This window comes from Pseudonaja textilis, chromosome 2 (assembly GCF_049901715.1).
Source record: "Pseudonaja textilis isolate UNSWEBS1 chromosome 2, rPseTex1.2, whole genome shotgun sequence".
Lineage (NCBI taxonomy): Eukaryota > Metazoa > Chordata > Lepidosauria > Squamata > Elapidae > Pseudonaja > Pseudonaja textilis.
This window is the reverse complement of record NC_141991.1, coordinates 860,648-882,558: the sequence shown is the minus strand read 5'-3', so window position 1 is coordinate 882,558 and position 21,911 is coordinate 860,648. Positions and strand designations below refer to the sequence as shown.

At 42.5% G+C, this 21,911-nt stretch overlaps 1 protein-coding gene across 2 annotated transcripts; it reads right to left on the bottom strand.

Moving 5' to 3' along the window:
* Positions 1 to 1,000: 1,000 nt before the first annotated feature.
* On the bottom strand, positions 1,001 to 16,346 carry LOC113450763 (uncharacterized). Of its 2 annotated transcripts, none has more exons than XM_087927991.1 (5): positions 15,555 to 16,346; positions 13,313 to 14,201; positions 7,745 to 7,874; positions 4,233 to 5,411; positions 1,001 to 1,334 (listed from the first exon to the last, which is right to left on the bottom strand). In XM_087927991.1, the coding sequence occupies exons 2-4, from the start codon at positions 14,057 to 14,059 to the stop codon at positions 4,234 to 4,236; spliced, it is 2,055 nt and encodes a 684-aa protein (XP_087784117.1). In that variant the 5' UTR covers positions 14,060 to 14,201; positions 15,555 to 16,346; the 3' UTR covers positions 1,001 to 1,334; position 4,233. The 2 variants fall into 2 exon arrangements, with proteins under 2 accessions (XP_087784117.1, XP_087784116.1); XM_087927990.1 differs by having other exon boundaries at positions 15,740 to 16,346.
* Positions 16,347 to 21,911: the final 5,565 nt, after the last annotated feature.

The following is a 21,911-nucleotide window of genomic DNA, read 5'->3' as shown; positions in this document are numbered from 1 at the left end:
TTTTTTGATAACGAATAAAATTATCTATCATATTAAGGAATCTTTTAAATTCTGCCTGTGTCTTACTTTGTGCTAACCAGGATTAGAAAGAGTCCATTTTGATTTTAATTGTCCAGGGAAAAGATAGCCGTAAAGATTTGTTTTAAAGTATTTTTGAAGTCGTATTTTGAAGGCATCTGCTCTGTCTCTTACATTGTTTCTGTGGCATCTAACCTGATTTTAAAGGTATTCAATTTTTTAAAATTCATTTAGACGCCGCTCTAATACACCTGGTGGGACCCAGAAGAAGGGCCTTCTCCGTGGTGGCTCCCTCTCTCTGGAACGTCATTCCCCCAGAGATTAGACTGGCCTCCTCTCTAACGCTCTTCCGGAAGGCGCTGAAGACCTGGTTCTGCCAGCAGGCCTGGGGAACACAAAGTGGAATGGAGCCCATTAAATGGCTTGTGTGGTATGTTGTTGCCGGGGTGGGGGGCTATCGTATTATTTGATTATTTACTTCTATTAGTTTTATGTTTTATATACAATGTTTTTATATTCATGTAAGCTGCCTTGGGTCACCATGTGCAAGTAGGTGGCAATATAAAATTTCTAAGTAAGTAAGTAAATAAGTAAACTCCCTGTACTTCTTATCCTGAATTATACAGATTAACAGAGTTGGAAGGGACCTTATAGGTCATCTAGTCCAACCCCCGCCCAAGCAGGAGACCATACACCATTTCTGACAGATGGCAGTTCAGTCTCTTCTTGAAAGCTTCCAGTGATGAAATTGTTAAGAATCCAGGGACAAAATTTTGCCCTGGCCATAAGGAAGAGGAGAACCAGGACACAACTCTTGGTTGTACTTTGCCTGTCCATGGATTGGAAAGTGTGTATTTTCGCCATGGGTATAAGGAGCTGCCCTATCATTCTCAACAAAAGTGATTCCTAAATCATAGATGGGAAAAAGGGAGGGATAGTGAGTGTAGGATGCTTTAATTTCAGGAAGACGCAAAAACCCAAATCAAATTGATGGATGACTTGTATTGTTGATGTTATACAATTTCCTCCACGTGGAAAAAAAAAAAAAGCAACAGTCATAAACAGAAACATACAACAGTTCACATAAGTGATTTACAATTCTTAGCAAAAAAGGCTGGAAGTGTGGGGCTAGATTGAGGACCAGGGCTAGATTTTGGTGGAGAGGTAGAGAATTCGTTCCTCAACCCACGTGAAATGTGTTTTACAGCACATTTCCTCCGTATTCCCCTTTTTGACATTCAGCTGTAACAGCGACACTCTGCTCCTACCGAAGAGGCAAACTGGTAAAGGTCTTCCTTCAGAATTAAATGATTCATCTGAAATACAAGAATGGGGAAAAAAAGAGAGAGATCATTTGGTAGAAAAATGGCACTTCAGAGAGAAGGTTGCTTCTGGAACGTGCAATATCAATTTATATTGTTTATAATTTATACGGTTCCTCATGGCAAAATGCTTCTCAGTAAATCACCAAATCAGCACAGTCCTGTGACATGCCTTAAAATCCTGCTGCTTAGCCACAGAGTCCTCACATCCAATTGCTGTCAGTAAGTGTGACTACCTGTAATGGCTTTTGAAATGAAATGAAATGAATTTATTGGCCAAGTGTGATTAGACACATAAGGTGTTTGTCTTGGTGCATATGCTCTCAGTGTACATAAAAAGAAAGGGTACATTCATCAAGAATCATAAGGTACAACACTTAATATAGTCATCGGGTACAAATAATCAAATCATACTAGGAAACAGTCAATATGAATCGTAACAAAGTTACAGTCATACAGTCACAAGTGGGAGTGGATGGGTGATAGGAGTGATGAGAAGATTAACAGTAATAGTAGTGCAGACTTTGCAAATAGTTGGACAGTGTTGAGGGAATTATTTGTTTAGCAGAGTGATGGCGTTCAGGAAAAAACTGTCCTTGTGTCTAGTTGTTCTAGTGTGCGGTGCTCTATAGTGTTGTTTTGAGGGAAGGAGTTGAAACAATTTATGTCCAGGATGTGAGGGGTCTGTAAATATTTTCACAGCCGTCTTTCTGACTCATGCAGTATATTCAATGGAAGGCAGGTTGGTAGTAATTGTTTTTTTTTTCTGCAGACCTAATTACTCTTTAAAGTCTGTGTCTGTCTTGTTGGGTTGCAGACCCAAACCCGATGGTTATAGTGGTGCAGATGACAGGCTCAATAATTCCTCTTGTAGAACTGTATCAGCAGCTCCTTTGTGGCTCCTGATCCATAGATTCAGTCTACAGCGCAACTTTGCAACCTGAGGTTTATGGAGATTCTCACTCATTCTGGTCATGGTTGTCCTAAAAGTGCTTTTCCAAAAGGCAACCGGACTTTCTTGTTTTTTCCCTTGAAACCATTTCACTTCTCATCCAAGAAGCTTCTGAAGAACTGAAGAAGCATCTGGGATGAGAAGCAAAACGTTTTCAAGGAAAAACTAAGAAAGCCTTGTTGCCTTTTGGAAAAGCACCTTTGGGATGCAATTTGATGGTATAACCACCGGATATCATCCTAGATGCCCATTATTAAACTTGAAAAATTATTTTGGAACTTTGTTATTATATATGTTGACAGCAGCAAGACTGCTGTATGCGCAAAAATGAAAGGACACTTTGGTTCCTACCATGGTTGCAGAGGTTGATGGGAGTTGGCTGAAATGACAATATTGACTGTTTGGATGAAAGAAATGAACATAAGTCCTTTTGTTTCCACATGAAGACTGCTTCTATCTTTGTGCTTGAAGTGGAAAAGAAAGAAACTTTGATTTTGGGCTTTACTGAGTAGATCGATAAGACCTTTATAGAAACGGCTTACTCATATTATTATGAAAAAAACAAAAAGTTGTGATTTGATGTTAATGCCTTATTTCACTCCAACAGAGAGAGTTGGAAGTCAATGTTTCTTTTTCTATCCCCCCTTATCCTTCCTCACTTCTCTTCCCCTTCCTCCTCTCCACCGTTTTCCGATTTATTTTTGTATTCTGTATCTTATTATATTTTATAACTCAATAAAAATGGTTAAACACACACACACACAAAAATTAAACTTGAAAAATTGCCTACGGTCCATGTGAGCACTAACATTGGCATGAGTTTTGTGTTCCTGTATGAGATTCTGCAAAATTTCAGACAAGGCTATGACGTTTTCCTGAGAGATCACCAGTCTGACAGACTTTATCAATTTTGGGGAAATTAGAATAGAGTAACAGAGTTGGAAGGGACCTTGGAGGTCCTCTAGTCCAACCCCCTGCCTAGGCAGGAAACCCTACACCACTTCAGACAAAGGATTATCCAACATCTTTTTAAAAACTTCCAGGGTTGGAGCATTCACAACTTCTGGAGGCAAGTTGTTCCACTGATTAATTGTTCTAAATGTCAGGAAATTTCTCCTTAATTCTAGATCACTTCTCTCCTTGATTAGTTTCCACTCATTGCTTCTTGTCCTGCCTCAGGTGCTTTGGAGAATAGCTTGACTCCCTCTTCTTTGGGGCAGCCCCTGAGATATTGGAAGACTGCTATCATGTCACCCCTAGTCCTTCTTTTCATTAAATTGGACATACCCATTTCCTGCAACCATTTTGAACTTTGGTGTTGCAGGAGACCCCAGAGACTACCATGGACAGCCAAGAAAACATATTGATGGATCATTGAACGAATCGCCCAGGCTTTTCACTCAAGGCACAAAGGATTGGGCCTTCCTGCAACCGTTCTTCATATCTTTTAGCCTCCTTTCCCCGATTAACTTTGCTGCTCTTCTCTGCGCTCTCTCTAGAGTCGAGTCTCAACATCTTTCGACATCAAATCACACTACAATGTCGATTTTTGTCATTCAACCGTGGGAAAATACTGTGGAACCCCACAGAGTTCTTGAATCATCTCGGCTGGGCCCGCCTCCAAGGGTGGGATTCTCGCGGTTCGGGCGAACCCCTTGTTCTGACGATCAGCTGGCTCCAAACCGGTTCATTCGGATGAGCATGTGGGCCCACCTACCGGCCTCGGCTCTTTCCTGTGCTTTATGTCTTTTTGTTAGAGCACAGCTGATTCACGTGGCAGAGCCGTTTGCCGCAACTCAGCCATTTTCTTCAGCTGCAGTTGAAGGTAAGTATTAGCGTTTTTAAACGCGGGGCATGAACGCAGAGTGGGCGCTCACCAAACCGATTGTTATACTGGTTGAATCACACCCTTGCCCGCCTCTCAGACCCAACAGACCTACCTCAAAGGGTTGTGATGAACAGCGTGGGCACGAAAACTGCTGCAGGGGGATGCAGACCTGCTGCAGCCAGCCCTTCTGGCATTTCCGTCTTCTGCCCGTGGATTCTCTGGTGGCTCACGAGGTGCGTCCTCCGACTAAATCTCTTTTCACAGTCGGGGCAACCGTACGGTCTTTCTCCCGTGTGAACCCTCTGATGGCTGATCAAGTTGGTGCTTCGGTTAAATTTCTTCCCGCAGTCCCCGCATTCGTAGGGTTTCTCCCCCGTGTGGATTTTCTGGTGCATTTTCAAGCCCGACTGACGGGAAAAGTTCTCGCCGCAATCGGAGCAGGTGTACAGCTCCCCGGCCGTATGGATTCTCCGGTGCCGGAGAAGGTGCTTGTTCCGGCTGAAGCTTTCGCCACACTCAGAGCACTTGAACATTTTCTCGCCCATGTGGTTCTTCTGGTGCCGGATGTATGTGGACCGATCGCAGAAGCTTTTGCTGCACAGCAAGCACACATAGGGCTTTTCACCCGTGTGGCTCCTCTTGTGAGTGACGAGATGGTGGCTTTGATTGAAACTCTTCCCGCACTCTGTGCACTTGTAGGGTTTGTTGCCAGTGTGGAGGCGTTCGTGGCGCACCAGGCTGTATTTGTCGCAGAACTGCTTGCTGCAGGAGGCGCAGTGGTAGGGCTTCTCCCCCGTGTGCATGTGCTGATGGGAAACCAAGCTGGAACTACGGCTGAAGGTCTTCCCGCAATCCGAGCACTGGAAGGGCTTCACCCCGGTGTGGATTTTGCTGTGGTTGTTGAGGTGCGAACTGCGGCGGAAGTGTTTCCCGCACTCCGAGCATTCATAGGGTTTCTCCCGGCCATGGACTCGAATGTGCACGATGAAGCCGGCTCTGGAAATAAAGGCCTTCCCGCAATCGGAGCATTCAAACAGCTCCTTGCCGGTGTGGGCCTGGAGATGCTTGTTGAGGCTATGGAACAGCTTGTCACTTGGTTGCTTCCCTTTGGGGATCGGCTGCCTGAGGATGGTTGTGTAGAGGTCTCTCCTCTTCAATGCAATAGGATCGGTCTCTGGCTCTTCTGGCTGTTCTTTGGTTGGCTTGGTCGGATTGGAGACAGGTTCTTTTAAATCCTGGATGTTTTCTCTCTCTGTCATCATCTCCTGGTGGTCTCTTTGCCCTTTGTCATCTGCCAAATGCAATAATACCCCCACCGATTAGTACCTCTCTCGTTAGGGTTCAGGCAGAGTAAGCAATTCCTTGGACTGCTCAAACATGCCAAGGAATGAGGAAGGTGTCAACTTGTAAAACATTCCTATGCCTGTCTCCAAGTTGCCATAAGAAAGAGGGAGTGGGAGAGAGAAACCCTGAAGGAGCATATGGCAAATGAACCCAGAAGCACATTCCTAGCTTTTCTCACAACGATTGTAACTGAGGTAAATTCTGGGTGCAAAAATCCTCTACTGGAGAGCGTGATTGATGACACCCAGGCCATGAACGTGTTTCGTTGGACAATCTGAATTATGATACACTCAGAGGGGTGAGGGGAATTACGTATAGGTGATTGTAAATTACGTATCTCAGATTCGGCTTCGTACAGGTCATGCCAGTATGTCGTTCCTAATAAATCCTGTGAAGTTTTTTGAAGTTTGGCTGGAGGATCATGATTTAATTAGGGCGATCGCTGGAATCCTGACAGAAGGGTCTTCAAGGATGGGGGAATTGGAAGTTTTGCAAAAGAACCCATTTTTTGCTGAGGGAAGAAAAAGGGGAGCCTCAGAAGCAGGCCAGTGAAAATACAGATAGTCCTCGAATTATGACCAATCGCTTAGTGGCCATTTGAATTTACAATGGAGACCCCAAAAGTTACTTACGACCCAGTTCCAAAATTCCAATGGCTGACCCTTTCCCCTGCAGTCACGTGACCTCATTTTGGGCACTAGGCAACTAGTGTTTACTTCTGTTTTTTTTTTTTTACAAAAATGCCCTAGAGTGAATAGTGAGCTCACTTAATGACCACTGGAAAAGAGATCATAACAATGAGTCCAATTAGACATAACCACTTTACTACTATTGTGACCTATTACCTTAATGGGCAGGATCTATTATGGTCATAAGTTGAGGATTATCTCTCCTGCCAACGGTCACTCAACTGCCAAGTAGGGTGAGATATGGAAAAGTGGAACAGAATGCCTCAGATTAACAGCACCTCCTGCCACAACTTTTTATTATTCTAGCCAAGACCGAATTTTCTTTTGTCTCACCATTGTTTGGGTTGTGTCTCCTCCTTCTACCCCTCAAGGTTAGTCCTTCTTCCCATTATTGGTAGTCCTCAACTTATGACCACAATTGAGCCCCAAATTTCCTTCACTAGGCAAGACAGCTAAGGGAGTTTTGCCCTCTTTTACGACCTCTCTGGCCACAGTTGTTAGGCGAATCATTGCAGTAATCTCATGGTTGTTAAGCGAATCTGGCTTCCCCATTGCTTGTCAGAAGGTTACAAAGGATGATCGCGTCACCCCGCGATATGGCAATTGTCATAAATACGAGTCAGTGGCCAAAAGTCCAAGTTATGATCGTGGGAACTTGAGGATGCTGCAACAGTCCTAAGTGCGAAAAATGGTCATAAGTCACCCTTGTAACTTCGAACAGTCACTAAACGAATGCTTGTAAGTTGGAGGCTACCTGTACCTTTTTGGGAATTTGAGGCCTTTCACATGCTGCTGAACTACAGTTCCCAGAAGTCCTCACTCTCAGCCAAGTTGTCTAGGACAGCTGAGAGGGGAGGTTCAGCCACATTCTGAAGGCCAAAAGTTCTTTGCGTTTGTAGTTCTCGTGTTATGAGGACAAAGGGGGACTGGAACGGCCACTGCTGAACAACACAGTTGTAAAGCATGATCTCACATCACCACCTTTCTTAGCGATGGCAGTTTTGGCAGTCCTCAACAAGGACTGTGAAGGTTGTTATGAAGCGGGGGAAGAACAGGGATGAAATTACAGGAAATATGTAATAGAAATATGTATAACTGTCCTTATTTGGTGAATAGTGTTAAGAATAGCGCCCAGGTTCTGGCTGATGTCATTTTAGGTATAAAAGCATTGTTTCGGGAAGAGCTGGGGGTTCAGAAATTGTCATGTGAATGCTCTGAACCCTTTAAGCAAAATAAACACCTGTACTCTTCCACCTTTTGTGGTCTTGAGTCCTTATTGGAATCAAGATTTGCTCCAACATTTAAGGATCTCATGTGATCACAGCCTCCAACTTCCCTCCGACTTCCCCATCGACTCTGCTTGCCGGAAGCCTCTTCTTTTCCTGTGTTCTCCTTTGTATGGATAACGCCCCCTTTCTCAAATCAAGTGACATAATTCAAATTCTTCAGTCACAGCATGGAGGCTGATGCTGCAAAGGCTGCCCCCTAGCGGTGAAATTCCACAATGAACAAAATGGAGGGCGCTAAAGCTTCCACGGCTGAGAGCAAAGACAGCTGGGAGTTGTAGTTTGCCAACAAAGGAACCCCTTACCTGTCATGCAGGCCTTCCCATCCTCCTCTTGCTTGACCTCCTTGCTCAGCTGCCTGAGGGTAACATCCAGAGAAGTTCCTTTCCCTTCGGGGAAATCCGCTGCTGCCTCCTCTTCCTTCATCCCTGTCATCTGGAACAAAAGAGGAATTTTAATCCATAACCGTGGGTAGAGAAAATGGCCATCTTTTTGAGATAGATACTTCCTACACCCCCTTTGCCTCTTTGGGGAGGGGGGGAAGGGTAGCTGGGCATGTTTCCAAACAAAGTAGGGCAGCCACCCAAACCCACCCCATTGTTATTTTCTAAGAAGACAGGAGAAGACCCAATGAACTGAAATAACAATGGCAATAGTTAAGAGCGCTTAGACTTATGTTTCGATTTTGTTAGGGATTTGAACTCGGGACCTTCTGAACGCAGAAAGGGGCAATAACTTCCAAGGGTCTAAGAAAGAAAGCCTGTAATCTAGTACAAGCAGTCCTGAGCTTATGACCACAACCAAGCCCCCCAAAATGGTGTTTGTTAAGCAAGACTCTTAAAGGGGTTATTGCTCCACGTTACGACCTTTCTTGCCACGATGGTTCAGTGAACAGCACTAGCACTTAGACTTATATACCGCTTCATTAAGGCTTTTAGCCTTCTCCGAGCAGTTTACACGGTCAGCCTATTGCAGTGGTGGCTAACCTTGTTGGGCTCCTGTGTCAAAAATTGTGCATGTGCTTTCATGCTTACGCTTGTGTGACAGCACCTAGAGGGCAATGCATGCACACACACCCCAATCATCCCCCCCTCCCCCTTTACCTGCACTGTACCTCCCAGCTGATTTTCGGCCCATTTGAGGCCTTTTTTGCCCTCCCAGAGGCTTGAGGAAAGCTTCTGCAGGCTTTGCAGGCTGAAAAATGGGCCTGTTTCATCACTTCTGGTATTTCCGGGAATACAGGAAGTGCTGAAACGGGCCTATTTTTCACCCTGCAAAGGCTTTCCTCAAGCCTCTAGGAGGCTGAAAATCAGCTGTGAGGCGCATGCATGCTCAGTGAGGTCAGTTTGCCTGCAGCTCGCGTGCCAGCACAAATGGCTGTGCATGCCATCTGTGGCACGCGTGCCATAGATTCGCCATCAAGGGCCTATTGCCTCCCAACAATCTGGGTCCTCGTTTGACCGACCTCGGAAGGATGGAAGGCCTGAGTCAACCTTGAATCGGTCAGGATTGAAGGAATCGAACTGCTAGCAATTGGCAGAATTATCCTGCAATTCTGCATTTTAGCCACTTGCCACCACGGGTCCACGTTTGCAGGGAAGTCTAAGTACAGGTAGTCCTTGACTTACAACAGTTCATTTAGTGACCATTTCAAAGTTACAATGGCAATGAAAAAAGGGACTTCTGACCGATTTTCACAATTGTGACCTGTGCAGCATCTCCATGATCATGTGATCAAAAATCAGATGCTTGGCAACTGGTTCCTATTTATGACGGTTGTTGTGTCCCGAGCTCACCTGATCCCCTTTTGCAACCTTCCGACAAGCAAAGTCAAAGGGGAAGTCAGATTCACTTAAGAACCGGGTTGCTAACTTATCAATGGCAGCGATTCACTTAACAACCGAGGCAAGAAAGGTCGTAAAATGGGGCAAAACTCACTTAACAAATGTCTCACTTAACACCAGAAATTTTGAGTGTCTATAGCATTATGATCGTAAGTCAAGGACTACCTGTAGTTCTTAACTTATGACCACAATTGAGCCCAAAATTTATCTTGCTAACCAAGACAGTGGTTAATTGAGTTTTGCCCCATTTTACGTTGTTTCTTGCCAAACCTGTTAAATGAATCACTGCCGTTGTTAAATTAGAACACAGTTGTTAAGTGAAATTCTTGTCAGAAGGTCCCAAACTGTGATCACATGACCCTGGAACACTGCAGCCATCAGAAATACGATATCAACCAGGGTGGATTTGATTTAAATCACTATAAAAAGGCTTGATTTAAATCAACTTAAGAGCAGCTATTGTGAAGCTGCTGTGAAATTGTCTGAGTTCATCAATGCACAAACTACGTATATTATTAATGTATCCTAAACTGAAAACTATCTTTATTTGGATTTTTACTCCAAAAGCATTTTATTAAAATAAATTTGATTAAAAAAACCCTCTGATTTAAATAAAAAAAATCTGATTTAAATAAAAAAAATCTGATTTTTAAATTTAAAAAAAAAACCATTGATTTTTATCCACTCTGGTATCAACCCACTGCCAAGCATCTGAATTTTGATCATGTGTAACATGGTGAAAAATAATCATAAGTCTTTCCCCCACAATGCCCTCATAACTTCTGTCACTGAATGAGTGGTTGGGCATTAGGAAGAATTGCCTAAAGGTAAAAGAAGTACAGGTAGTCCTCAAGTTACGACCACAATTGAGCCCAAAATTGATGTTGCTAACTGAAACATTTGCAGTATTCCAGGGTAGATAAAAATCGATTTAAATTTTTTTAAAAAACAACAACACAGCTTTATTAAATTAAAATTGGATTTTTTTTATTTAAATAGGTTTTTTTTATTTTTATCAAATTTATTTTAATAAAATGCTTTTGGAGTAAAAATCTAGCTAAATATAGTTTTCTATTTAAGGTACATTAATAATTTACTTTATTCAGCATGAAATGGAAGCTTAGTTATGTAGCAAAATTCTGCAATATTGGGACTGTCAGTGAGTCAACAGCAGGTGAGGAGGAGGAGCTGCTGTGGGACAGAGATGACAGCTGCTCTTTAAAAATTATGATTTAAATCCAGTTGATTTAAATCAAGCCTTTTTACTAGTGATTTCAATCGTGATTTTAATTGGCTTGATTTAAATCAAATCCACCCTGCTGTATTCTGGCAGCCATTTTGGATGTTCCTTTGATGTACTGTATGGCAAGACTTGTTTTTGTGTGGTGGTTGGCTGTGTATTTTGTCGGGGTTTGGATGACAAGGATCGTATTATGAAATTAAATTGTGTATTATATAGCTAATGCAATCCTAAGTTGCATTAACAGAAGGATACAATCAAGATCAAGTGGGGTACTAATATCACTCTATAAAGCCTTAGTAATACAACACCCAGAGTACTGCATCCAGTTTTGGACACATTATAAAAAAGATGTTCAGACTGTAGAAAAAGAATGCAGAGAAGAGCAACCAGGATGATGAGGGGACTGGAGACTAAAACATATGAAGAACGGTTACAGGAACTGGCCTGGCTAGTCTAGGGAAGAGAAGAACCAGGGGAGACATGATGACAGTCTTCCAATATTTAAGGGGCTACCACAGAGAGGAAGGGGTCAAGCTATTTTCTAAAACACCCGAAGGCCAGACAAGGAATAATGGATGGAAACTGAACATGGAAAGGTTCAACCTGGAAATAAAGAGAAACTTTCTGACAGTGAGAGCCATCAACCAATGGAACAACTTTGCCTTCGGAAGTTGTGGGAGCACCATCACCTGAGACTTTCAAAAAGAGATTGGACTCCCATCTGTTAGAAATGGTGTAGGGTCTCTTGCTTGGGGTGTGTGTGTGGACTAGATGACCTACAAGGTCCTTTCCAACTCTGATTATCTGTTATATTACGTGTTATGTTTTATTATATGAAGTAATACATTCCACACATCAAAGGAACATCTGAAATGGCTGCCAGAATACTGCGACCCTCTAGGAATAAAGGATAGCTTACAAACCCAGATTTACACCCAGAAAAGAGCTACCGAAAGTCAAAGACAAAATACAGAAGGAAGACAACAGCAACATATAGTATATACAAAACCAATTGCAACGATTGTAAGCGATTCTGTGTGGGGCAAACAGGAAGGCAATTGTTAACAAGGGTTCATGAACATCAACTGGCATTTCAACAGCACCATCAAAAATCCCTGATCTCGAACCGCACTGATCCTGAATAAGCACCAGTTTGATTAGGAAGGAACAAAAATCATTGGCCATGCCAGCACTCGCCACACATGTGAATTTATTGAAGCCTGGTATTTCTACCAAAGGAGCAATTAACAAACATATTGATCTAGAGCCAGCATATGTATACGTAAGAAACCCAACTATTCGAACGACCGATCAACAAGAGCAACCAATCAGCTGCTCAGAATTTAAATTGAGCTCCAAAAGAACAACCGATCAAACGACCAAACTGTCACACGAGACATTGATAAGCGAAGGAGAATAGGACAAGAAAATCCTGATGTTACCTAACCTGGTAACAAAACGTCCAAAAACTAAAAAAAATAAAATAAATCCTGCCCCCCCCCTTTTTTTCTTTTTAGTCAGGTCAAAGAATTGGAAAGAATACAATGAATGTTGTAAATAAAAAGGGTGAAAGTTCCCAAAGATCACTTAGGTGCATATAGAAATACACATTATTTCCATGGCTAGGAAGATAAAGCAGGCATGGTTAAATTGATTATTGTATTCAAAAAGAGGTACATTTGTTTTCATTTGGATATCCCTTCTGGCATTGGTGCTTGTGGAGGAAAAAAAAACCTGAAACTCTGGCTTGGGTTTTGTTGATGAGAAAGATTTGATGTTATAGGAATGGCTAGTTAAGCAAAAAATTGGAGTGTGTTCATCTTGTACTGTGCTAAGAAGAGTTGGAAGTCACTGCCCCCTTTTCTTTCTTTTTTCTTTTTCTCCTTGTATTTCACTCCCCATTTTCCCCACTCCCTTTCCCTCCCTTAATTTCCTATTTTTTTCTTATCTTCTTTGTATTTTATATAATAAAAAATTAATAAAAACTGGGGGGGGGGAGAGAAACTAAATTGAAACAAGTTTGGAGAGCAAATCAGTGTCAATATCTATCTATCTATCTATCTATCTATCTATCTATCTATCTATCTATCTATCTATCTATCTATCTATCATCTATCTATCTATCTAATCTAATCTAATCTAATCTAATCTAGCCAGCCAGCCAGCCACTTACCTACCTACCTATCTCATCTATTTAATTATCTAATTTATTGGCCACCCATTATACCACAAGTAAGCAAAATTGGCATCAAACCACTGCCAACCCCCCCTCTCTTTCTCTCTCTGCAAAAGGGGATCACATGACCCTGGGACATAGCAACGGTCATAAGTATGAACCAGTTGTCAAGCATCTGAATTTTGATCAAATGATCCTAGAGATGCTCCCTCTTTCTCTCTCACAGCAGGCTAACAAGTCTCTCTGCCACACCTAGTCATCTCTGCCTCCTGCCTTTTATCCTCACAGCTTCGCTAGCAGTGGTGGCTCTTCGGTCCCAAGGATCAGCCCCTAGATTTCCGCTGGTCTCCTCTCCTCTGCCTTCTGAGCATCCGCGCGTCAGGCACTGGACCCAGCTGTTCCTCCTCTTCCTCATCGGCTACCTCCAGACCTGGGGACTGTTGATGCTCCATCTGAGAGTCCAGGCTCTGCCTCTGTTTCTATCTCTGACAGCTCCATTCCCTCTTCCCCCTCGGAGCTCTCAGGTTGCCTTGATGCTGGGCCTGACTCCCATGCCTCCTCCTCCTCCTCTGATCCTCTGCTGCTCAGCATCTCCAGAAGTAACCCTCACCTGCTGATCTGGCTTCTCATGCTGCCTTAGGAGGAAACTCTCTGCCAAGGCTATTGCATGCAAGCAGCTCTCAGAATCCTGTTCCCGGATCCAGCTCAGCATCTCCAGGGGCAGGATGGCCAGGAACTGCTCCAAGATCACCAACTCCAGCATCTCCTCCTTGGTGCGCCTCTCGGGCATCAGCCACCGGTGGCAAAGTTTCCGGAGTTGACAGTAGGCCTCCCACGGGCCCTCAGCCTCCCTGTAACTGAACTGCCGGAAATGCTGGCGCTGACATTCGGAATTGCCAGCTTCGAACCTTTCGGTTTGCTCCTCGCTTCCCCCACTTGGCATCCTGAAGTCTCTGCTGTCCAGTGTCACTTTGGGCACCTTCCCTGCTTTAGCCCAGTCAGACATGGGCCCTGCTCCTTCCAAAATGGATGGAGAAGCCTTGGGTCCATGCTGCAGGATCCCCTCCGGCAACTCGGAGAGCCCCTGGCCCCGAGGAAGAGATGGGGATGTGTCGAGAAAGTTGCACTGTTGTGCTTCCCACTGTTGTGGCTCCATACTCTCGTCATCTTCCTGTTTAATGTGCTGAAGTGGGTGGCACAACCCTCTTGATGTGGCCTCGGTATGCCCAGCCAGGTGGGCCTGTCTCTCAGGCTCCACGTCCTGCTTTTCCATCTTGATTTCTGGCTCCGTGTCCAGGTCAAAGATGACTCTCTGAAACCCCGAGGCTGAAATCTCCACCTCCCGCTCCAAAGGCATGATCTTTTTCCCTGGATGAATCTAATTCACTTCCAAGCCGCCATTTCTTCCCTCAAGTGCAGAGGAAAACATCCAGTATTGGGATCTTGCTTCCCCGAGGCAAATTGATGGGGGGCTTCTCATCTCCCCCAAGATCAATTCCCTAAAAAAAATAAGAAATAGAAAGATTCATGAGGACAGGAATACTCAAACAGGGAGCCTCCAGGTGTTCTAAGTTTCAATTCCCATTGTTTCCAACCAGCAGAGCTAATGGCAAGGGATCACATAGGGTGTAGTCCCTAAAATCACACAGAATAATGTGTTCCTGGTTTAAAGTTGGTGTTTGGCCTGTATGTGGCTAAAAGGGCAGAAACATGCTGCATTGGGATGAAGCCCTGAAGTCTGGCACTCCAAACACATCATGGACAAATTTTGCTTAAGAATTGTGGCAAAAAGGTTGTAAAATTGAGCACAACACACTTGGACAACAGCTTTGTTTACTAAGAGAAATTCAGGTTTCACTTGTGAACATTAATGCTATGAATAGCTGGCTTCAGATTGTCACTTGCTAGCGGGACTCTGTGGGTTCAGAGCCAGCCAACTTTCCCACCCCCCAATCTGACCTCCTTTACAGGATTGTGGTTGTGGTTCATCCAAACTGAACCATTCCCAGTTGGAGTGGGACAATTCGCCGCCACCAACTTCCCATGAGCCAACTCACCACAGCCAACTCGCTGTGGGACAACTCTGTGTGGGACAATTTAACAATTCTATTTAATTATTTAAAATAAATAAGAAAATTATTTTAAGTTTTGCCATTCACATTTCATTCTGTCCCTCCTTTTGCGTCCTTCAATGGCTCCATTCCACTATTTCTTTGATATTAGTGTAACTCTTGCCCTGCGGTGAGTTGGCTGTGGCGAGTTGGCAGCAGAGAACTGTCATAGACCAATTTCTCACTTGCCAGAGGGGGAAAAAAACACACACAATGTAATTGCAACAGACATTGCAATTCTAAACTGCTTATATTAAAAAAGTACAGAGAAGAGCAACCAGGAAGATAGAGGACTAGAGGCTAAAACATATGAAGAACGATTACAGGAACTGGGCTTGGCTAGTCTAGTGAAGAGAAGGACCAGGGGAGACATGATAGCGGTCTTCCAATATTTGAGGGGCTGCCACACAGAGAGGAAGGAGTCAAGCTACTTTCCAAAGCACCTGAAGGCCAGACAAGGAATAATGGATGGAGACTGATCAAGTAGACATTCAACCTAGAAATAAGGAGACAGTGAGAACAATCACCCAATGGAACAGCTTGCCTTCAGAAATTGTGGTTGCTTCGTTAGTGGAAGCTTTCAAGAAGAGACTGGACTGCCACCTGTCAGAAATGGTGTAGGGTCTTCCTGCTTGGGTAAGGGGTTGGACTAGATCACCTGCAAGTTTCTTTCAACTACTCTACTCTACTCTACTCTACTCTACTCTGGCTTGCATTTGAATTAAAGATGCATTTACTTACCTGTTTAGCTTCCATTTCAATAGTTTCCCCCTGATCCTTGATTAATGCAATGAAAGCCAATTAACAGCGCCCCTTCACTCATTGGCAGTCTTGTGCACGCGATCAAAGACCGTTTGGAAGGGGGGCTGCGTATACCCCTCTTCATTTGGCGTTTCCTATTGCTCCCGCCTCGCCCCTTCACTTACAGATGCCGAGTAAGGCCCGAGAGATCTTCCTTGCAATGGGAATTCCGGCCTCGAATAAAGGCGCGCTTGTGGAATAAGGCCCCCTCCACCTCAAACTTTATTTCTAATTCATCTTGGATTTGCAATTTAAAGCAGGCTAATCCGCTTGCAAATTTGCCGAAGAACGGCGGGTTCAACAGAAAGAAGCTTCCCCCCCCGTCTCTTTCCCCCGCGGCCACACCTCTCTAGCAAAGTAATCTGAATTTTAACCCTTCAAAAACCGGAGCTCCTTGCCTCTAATTTTGCCTTAGAGGTGGTTTTTCAGAAGATCGGTGGCTCCGAGCAGCCGCTCGCCTCGCGGATAAAAATATATTTGTTTTTTGATTGTACTAAGGGCATTGGTGAAGTGTTCCTGGTTTATTTTTCCTTTTGCCCTCTTTACGCAAGCTGCATCAGCTACTCAAAAGTTAGAATGGAATAGAATTGGAATGAAACTGGAATGGAGTGGAATAAAATGGAATGGAACTGGAATGGAACAGAACAGAAAACTATTGTCACTTTAAATGTACACTAATCAGCATACATTAAAATAAAATTTCGTTGCATTCAGTTCTCAAAATATAACTATCCCGCAACTCAGCTTTAACCTTCAACCACAACCCTACCTCAACCAATCCACCATCACCCAAGACTAGGCACGCACGGCCCTAACTACCTCAATTCCAACTACTGCTGGCCTTAAATGCAAGCTACTCAATGCAAGAAGCCTTGTAAATAAAATACCTGAATTTTTCCTCCTACTAAATATGGCTAAATTCGACATTATATTTGTCTGTGAAACATGGCTCAATGCATCTCTCCCGACTCCATTACCACAGTAAGAGACTATCATGTTTACCGATCAGATCGTGAAACTCGTAGAGGAGGTGGTGTTGCTATCTTCTATAAAAAGTCCTTACATCTAAAAATATCCAAGTTACCCAGGAGCTTGCTCTTCCTGAGACCATTATCTGTGAACTATCCTTAAATATCACAATTCGATTCTTACTATGTTACAGAGCACCTGATTATGACATTGAACATGTAAACAAGCTAAATACACTACTAACATGGGCAGCATCCTGCCCATACCCTTTATCTTTCTTGGTGATTTCAATCTGCCTCATATTGACTGGACCCTAAATGAATGTACAACTGAAACCATACATGCAACCTTTTACAATGCTGTTACAAATCTGGGACTGGAACAACTAGTATCCAACAACACTAGACTAAACAACTGCCTCGATCTCATCTTCTGCAATAGTTTGAATTTAATTTACGGAATACAAACTAAAGAACCCTTTCCAGCAGTGACCACAATATGATTGACTTTTGTCTCAACATACGTTCACACAAAAACCACCACAATGATGTGATCCCCAATTATAATTTCAAAAAGGCAACTATGATCTTATAAACAACGATCTCTCATCCCTTGATTGGCAATCTCTATTCACTGGATGCAATACTGTTGAAGACCATTACAACATATTTTTACTTGAAGTCAAAAGAGTCATCAAACTATATGTACCAACAACTACTCCCAAAACAAAACAAAAAAACAGATTGCCCATAACAATAAGGAAACTTCAATCCAAAAAGAGATCACTCTGGCGGAAAAACAAATCTGGTCACGTTGCCAATTTCAAAAGCCGATACAAAAATTTATGCCACCAAATAAAGACCGAATGCACCAATTATCACATTAAACAAGAGGAAAACCTTCTAAGCACCAATTCCACCAATGCTTTTACAATTTTGTAAACAACAAACTAAAAGATTCAAGGTCCATCCCACCCTGATAGGACCTAATGGTAAAGACTGCAACGACGACACCATTAAAGCCAACATCTTTAAGACATTTTTGGCTCAGTATTTGTAAACAGCAATGGATCATGCCCAGCATTTCCTAGCCGAACCACAGATAACTACAGTGATCTAATACATATTGATTTTACAGAAGACAATGTTGAAAAAGCACTACGCAATCTAAAACCATCCCTATCTATTGGACCGGATGGAATATGTGCCTATTTCTTAAAAAAGTTATCCACTGCCATAGCCAAACCTCTAAGCATAATCTTTGAAAAATCTTTCAGGACCAGTTCCTTGCCTAACCTATGGTCACAAGCCACAGTCATCCCCATCTTCAAAAAGGAGACCCTTGCCTAGTTGAAAATTACAGACCAATCTCCTTATGCTGCGTCACCTGTAAAGTCATGGAATCAATTATTAACCAATCCATCATCCTCCACTTAGAGACAAACAACCTACTCTCCAATAAACAATTTGGTTTCAGAAAAAACTATCCTGTAATCTGCAACTCTTACACTGCAAAAACATATGGACTACACAACTTGATCAGGGCAAAACAATAGATGCAATCTACATAGACTTCTGTAAAGCCTTTGATTCAGTGGTACATGACAAACTACTACTAAAAATAAAATCCTATGGTATCTCTGGACAACTGCATAACTGGATAGAAGCATTCCTGTCAAACAGACAACAAATGGTCAAAATTGGGAGTGTCCTATCAAATTCTGTACCTGTCAATAGTGGTGTCCCCCAAGGCAGTGTTCTAGGACCAACTCTCTTCATACTCTACATAAATGACCTCTGTGATCATATTAAGAGCAACTGCGTTCTTTTCGCTGATGATGTAAAGCTGTTCAATACCACAGACAATACTGCTACCCTTCAAAAGATCTTGACTGTGTATCAGAATGGTCAAACAAATGGCAACTTCAAATCTCAACAAATAAATGCTCTGTCTTACATATTGGTAAAAAAATCCGAAAATAAAATACAAGCTGAATAGTCAAGATCTTGTTGATGATCCAAGCTCTGTAAAGGACCTTGGAATACTCACCTCTAATGATCTAAGTGCTAGTGCCCACTGCAACTACATAGCCAAAAAGGCATTAAGAGTTGTTAACCTAATCTTACGTAGCTTTTTCTCTGGTAATATCACACTACTAACTAGAGCATAGAAAACATTTGCTAGACCAATACTCGAATACAGCTCATCAGTCTGGAACCCACATTACGTATCTGATATTAGCACAATTGAGAAAGTCCAGAAATATTTCACAAGAAGAGTTCTCCACTCCTCTACTCGTTGTAGAATACCTTATGCCACCAGACTTGAAATTCTAGAACTAGAAAACCTTGAATTACGCCATCTTCGGTCTGATTTAAGCATGGTATATAAAATCATACATTGCAATGTCCTACCTGTCAATGAATACTTCAGCTTCAACCATAACAACACAAGAGCACACAACAGATACAAACTCAAGGTTAACCGCACCAAGCTTGATTGCAGGAAATACGACTTCAGCAACAGAGTGGTCAATGTCTGGAATACTCTACCCGACTCTGTAGTTTCTTCCCCAAACCCCAAAAACTTTTAACCTTAGACTGTCTACTATTGACCTCACCCCTTTCCTAAGAGGTCTGTAGGGGGCGGGCATAAGCGCACCAACGTGCCTACCGTCCCTGTCCTATTGTTTCTTTTATTTTTCTTTCATTTTTCTTATATGTACTCATTTCATGTATTCATAATTATGTATACACTTTTACTTATTATCTCGTAAACAATTGACAAATAAATAAAATAAAATAAATAAAATAAAAATATACCCACATACACGTACGTATATGACAAAGAAACATCACAGTCCATTTCGGATGTTTCCATATACATGGCAGAATAAAAGAACCCAAGTTTGCAAGATGGATGGCATAGGGAACAAGCTGTTACAGAATCTACTGGTCCTGCTATAAATACTTGGAAACTTCCTTCCAAAAGCGAGCAACAGAAACAAGATTCAAGGTTCAATACAAGGATTCCTGGGCTGGTGTGAAAATCTATGGGATTCAGTGGGAGGCTGTGCTTTATAGACCCCTCCTGTGAAAGTAAAAAAGCAGAGGGTAGCAGAGATTCCTATTTTTAAAGAACCCAACTGTGTAAAAAAAAAAACTTTAAAATGTGAGGACCAACTCCCAGAATTCCCTATCTAGCCAAGCTGGCCGGGGAACTCTGGGAGGTGAAGTTCACGCATTTTAAAGTTGCTAAGTTTGAAAAATTGGTGTAATTATTACAGTGGACTACAGATTCAGAGGGATAGTTGGGGTGAGAATTGAGGAAAAAAGAGGGATATAAAAACCCCTTACTTTTATCTATTTCTCATGTGTCATTTTTACATTCTGCCATTTTCTTTGAGTTTAGGAGATGTATATAGACCAAACTTGGCAAGCTTAAGACTTGGGGAGCTGACATGACTGGAAGAGGAATTCTGGGAGTTGAAGTCCACAAATATTAAAGCTGTCAAGTTTGAAAACCCCTGATTATAGACTCATGCAATTAGAAGTGAAAGCATTGGGGCTTCTGTGCCACTTTAGCTTAAAAAAATGTTCAACCTAAGATCACAATTGAATCCAAAATGTCTATTGCTAAGGAAATCAATTATTAAGTAGGTTTGCCTCATTTTATGACCTTTCTTGCCAGAGTTGTTCAGTGAATCCCTGCAGTTAAGTTAATAACACCATGGTTAAGTGGCTTCCCCACTGACTTTGCTTGTCAGAAGGTTGCAAAAGCTGATCACATGACCCTGGGACACTGAAACCGTCATAAATATGAGTCAGTTGACAAGCATATGAATTTTGATCACCTGACCATTGGGATGCCCAACAGTTGTAAGTGTGAAAAGCGGTCATAAGTTACTTTTTTTCAGTCTCTTGTAACTTCAAATGGTCACTAAACAAACAGTTGATAAATTGAGGACTATCTGTAAATGGAGCAAATCCCACTCCCTTCTAGCACTGAAGATGTTACCTAGTTAGGTAATAAAATGTTTTCAAGAAAATAACCGATGTCAGTGATCACCAGACCCCTCAGAATTAAGCGGTTAATGTGAAAGTCCTTTGGGGCCAAGCTCTATAAGCTTATGAAGGCAAGCCTGACATCTCCAGCCATTTTGTTGTTGATGATTTGATTTTTTTACCCCTTTGAAAAAGTGTTGACTGCTGGCAACTGGTTGAACCTACATATTCTTTGCAAGATTTTGGAAGTGGTTTGCCTTTGCTGCCTTCTCCCTAGAAAGTCAGTGCCTAACTCCTCCTAAAAGAATGAAATATTTTGAAGAATATTAATAAAAGGCAAAATATTATATTTCCCCAAAGGGAGAAATGGAGAAACATGTTTTTTTAGAGGCAGAAAGCAAACCCCACTTTCCTTAGTAGTCCATGGCAGATGTCAGCACTAAAGAGATAAAAAGCTTATTGAAAAAGTATCTAGATAGCTCTATTCATAGGCAAAGCAAATACTGCAGGGAGAAATCCATTCAGGATATTTTGAAACTCCCTGCAGCAAAGTCTGAACAAAGGCAGAATGGTAGGATTAGACCTCAGTCCAGATCCAACACAGGTCAAAGCCATTAAGACACAATAGGAATTGCTCAACAGTCTTTCAGAGCAGTCCAAACTTCAACCAAACTTAGCTCAGAGAAGACCTGGGATTTGCATTTCTTCTTTTGCCTATAGAGCCAGCTACGATCCCTACATAACCCTATAGGAATCAGACAACAGCCAATAGAATACAAGTTCTTCCACAGGAACAGGAAGTTGAAGTGCATAGCCCAAAGAAGGTATAAAAACCATCCACTCACAACTCCATTTGGTCAGCTGCCCAGAACCACAAACCCATATGGTTCTGCTTCATCAATAAACCATCTTTCCAATCAGCCTCCGTGTTTCCAGTATCTTTCTCCCGGCTTGGAATCGATCCAGGTGGATATTTCTTCCCACACTAGGACTGTGAGAGAGCAACTGTTCCAAAGTCACACAGCTGGCTTTGCAGCTCAGTTGGGATTAGAACTCACCATCTTCTGGTGCCTTCACCACTACACCAAACCAGCTCTCTTCCCCCAGCATCATAGCCATATTAACAAAGTGGCCATTTGCAAAGCAGGCCATTTGCAAAATAGTCCTGCTTTGATGAAATAATATGCTGGTTTTACATTAGGGCATGGATGTCCATGAAGGACAAATAGTGACATGTAAATCATTCTGCATTGTGCAAAAGACACATATTATGTTCTTGACAAATGGTGCAAAGGACACAACTGATTCTGTCATTTTCACAATG

Coding starts and splice junctions, on each gene's coding strand:
- LOC113450763 (XM_087927991.1), bottom strand. CDS start 14,059: ATGCCTTTGGAGCGGGAGGTGGAGATTTCAGCCTCGGGGTTTCAGAGA. Junction 7,875..13,312: donor ATGAGAAGCCAGATCAGCAG/GTGAGGGTTACT, acceptor CTTTTGTTCCAG/ATGACAGGGATGAAGGAAGA. Junction 5,412..7,744: donor TGGGAAGGCCTGCATGACAG/GTAAGGGGTTCC, acceptor TGCATTTGGCAG/ATGACAAAGGGCAAAGAGAC.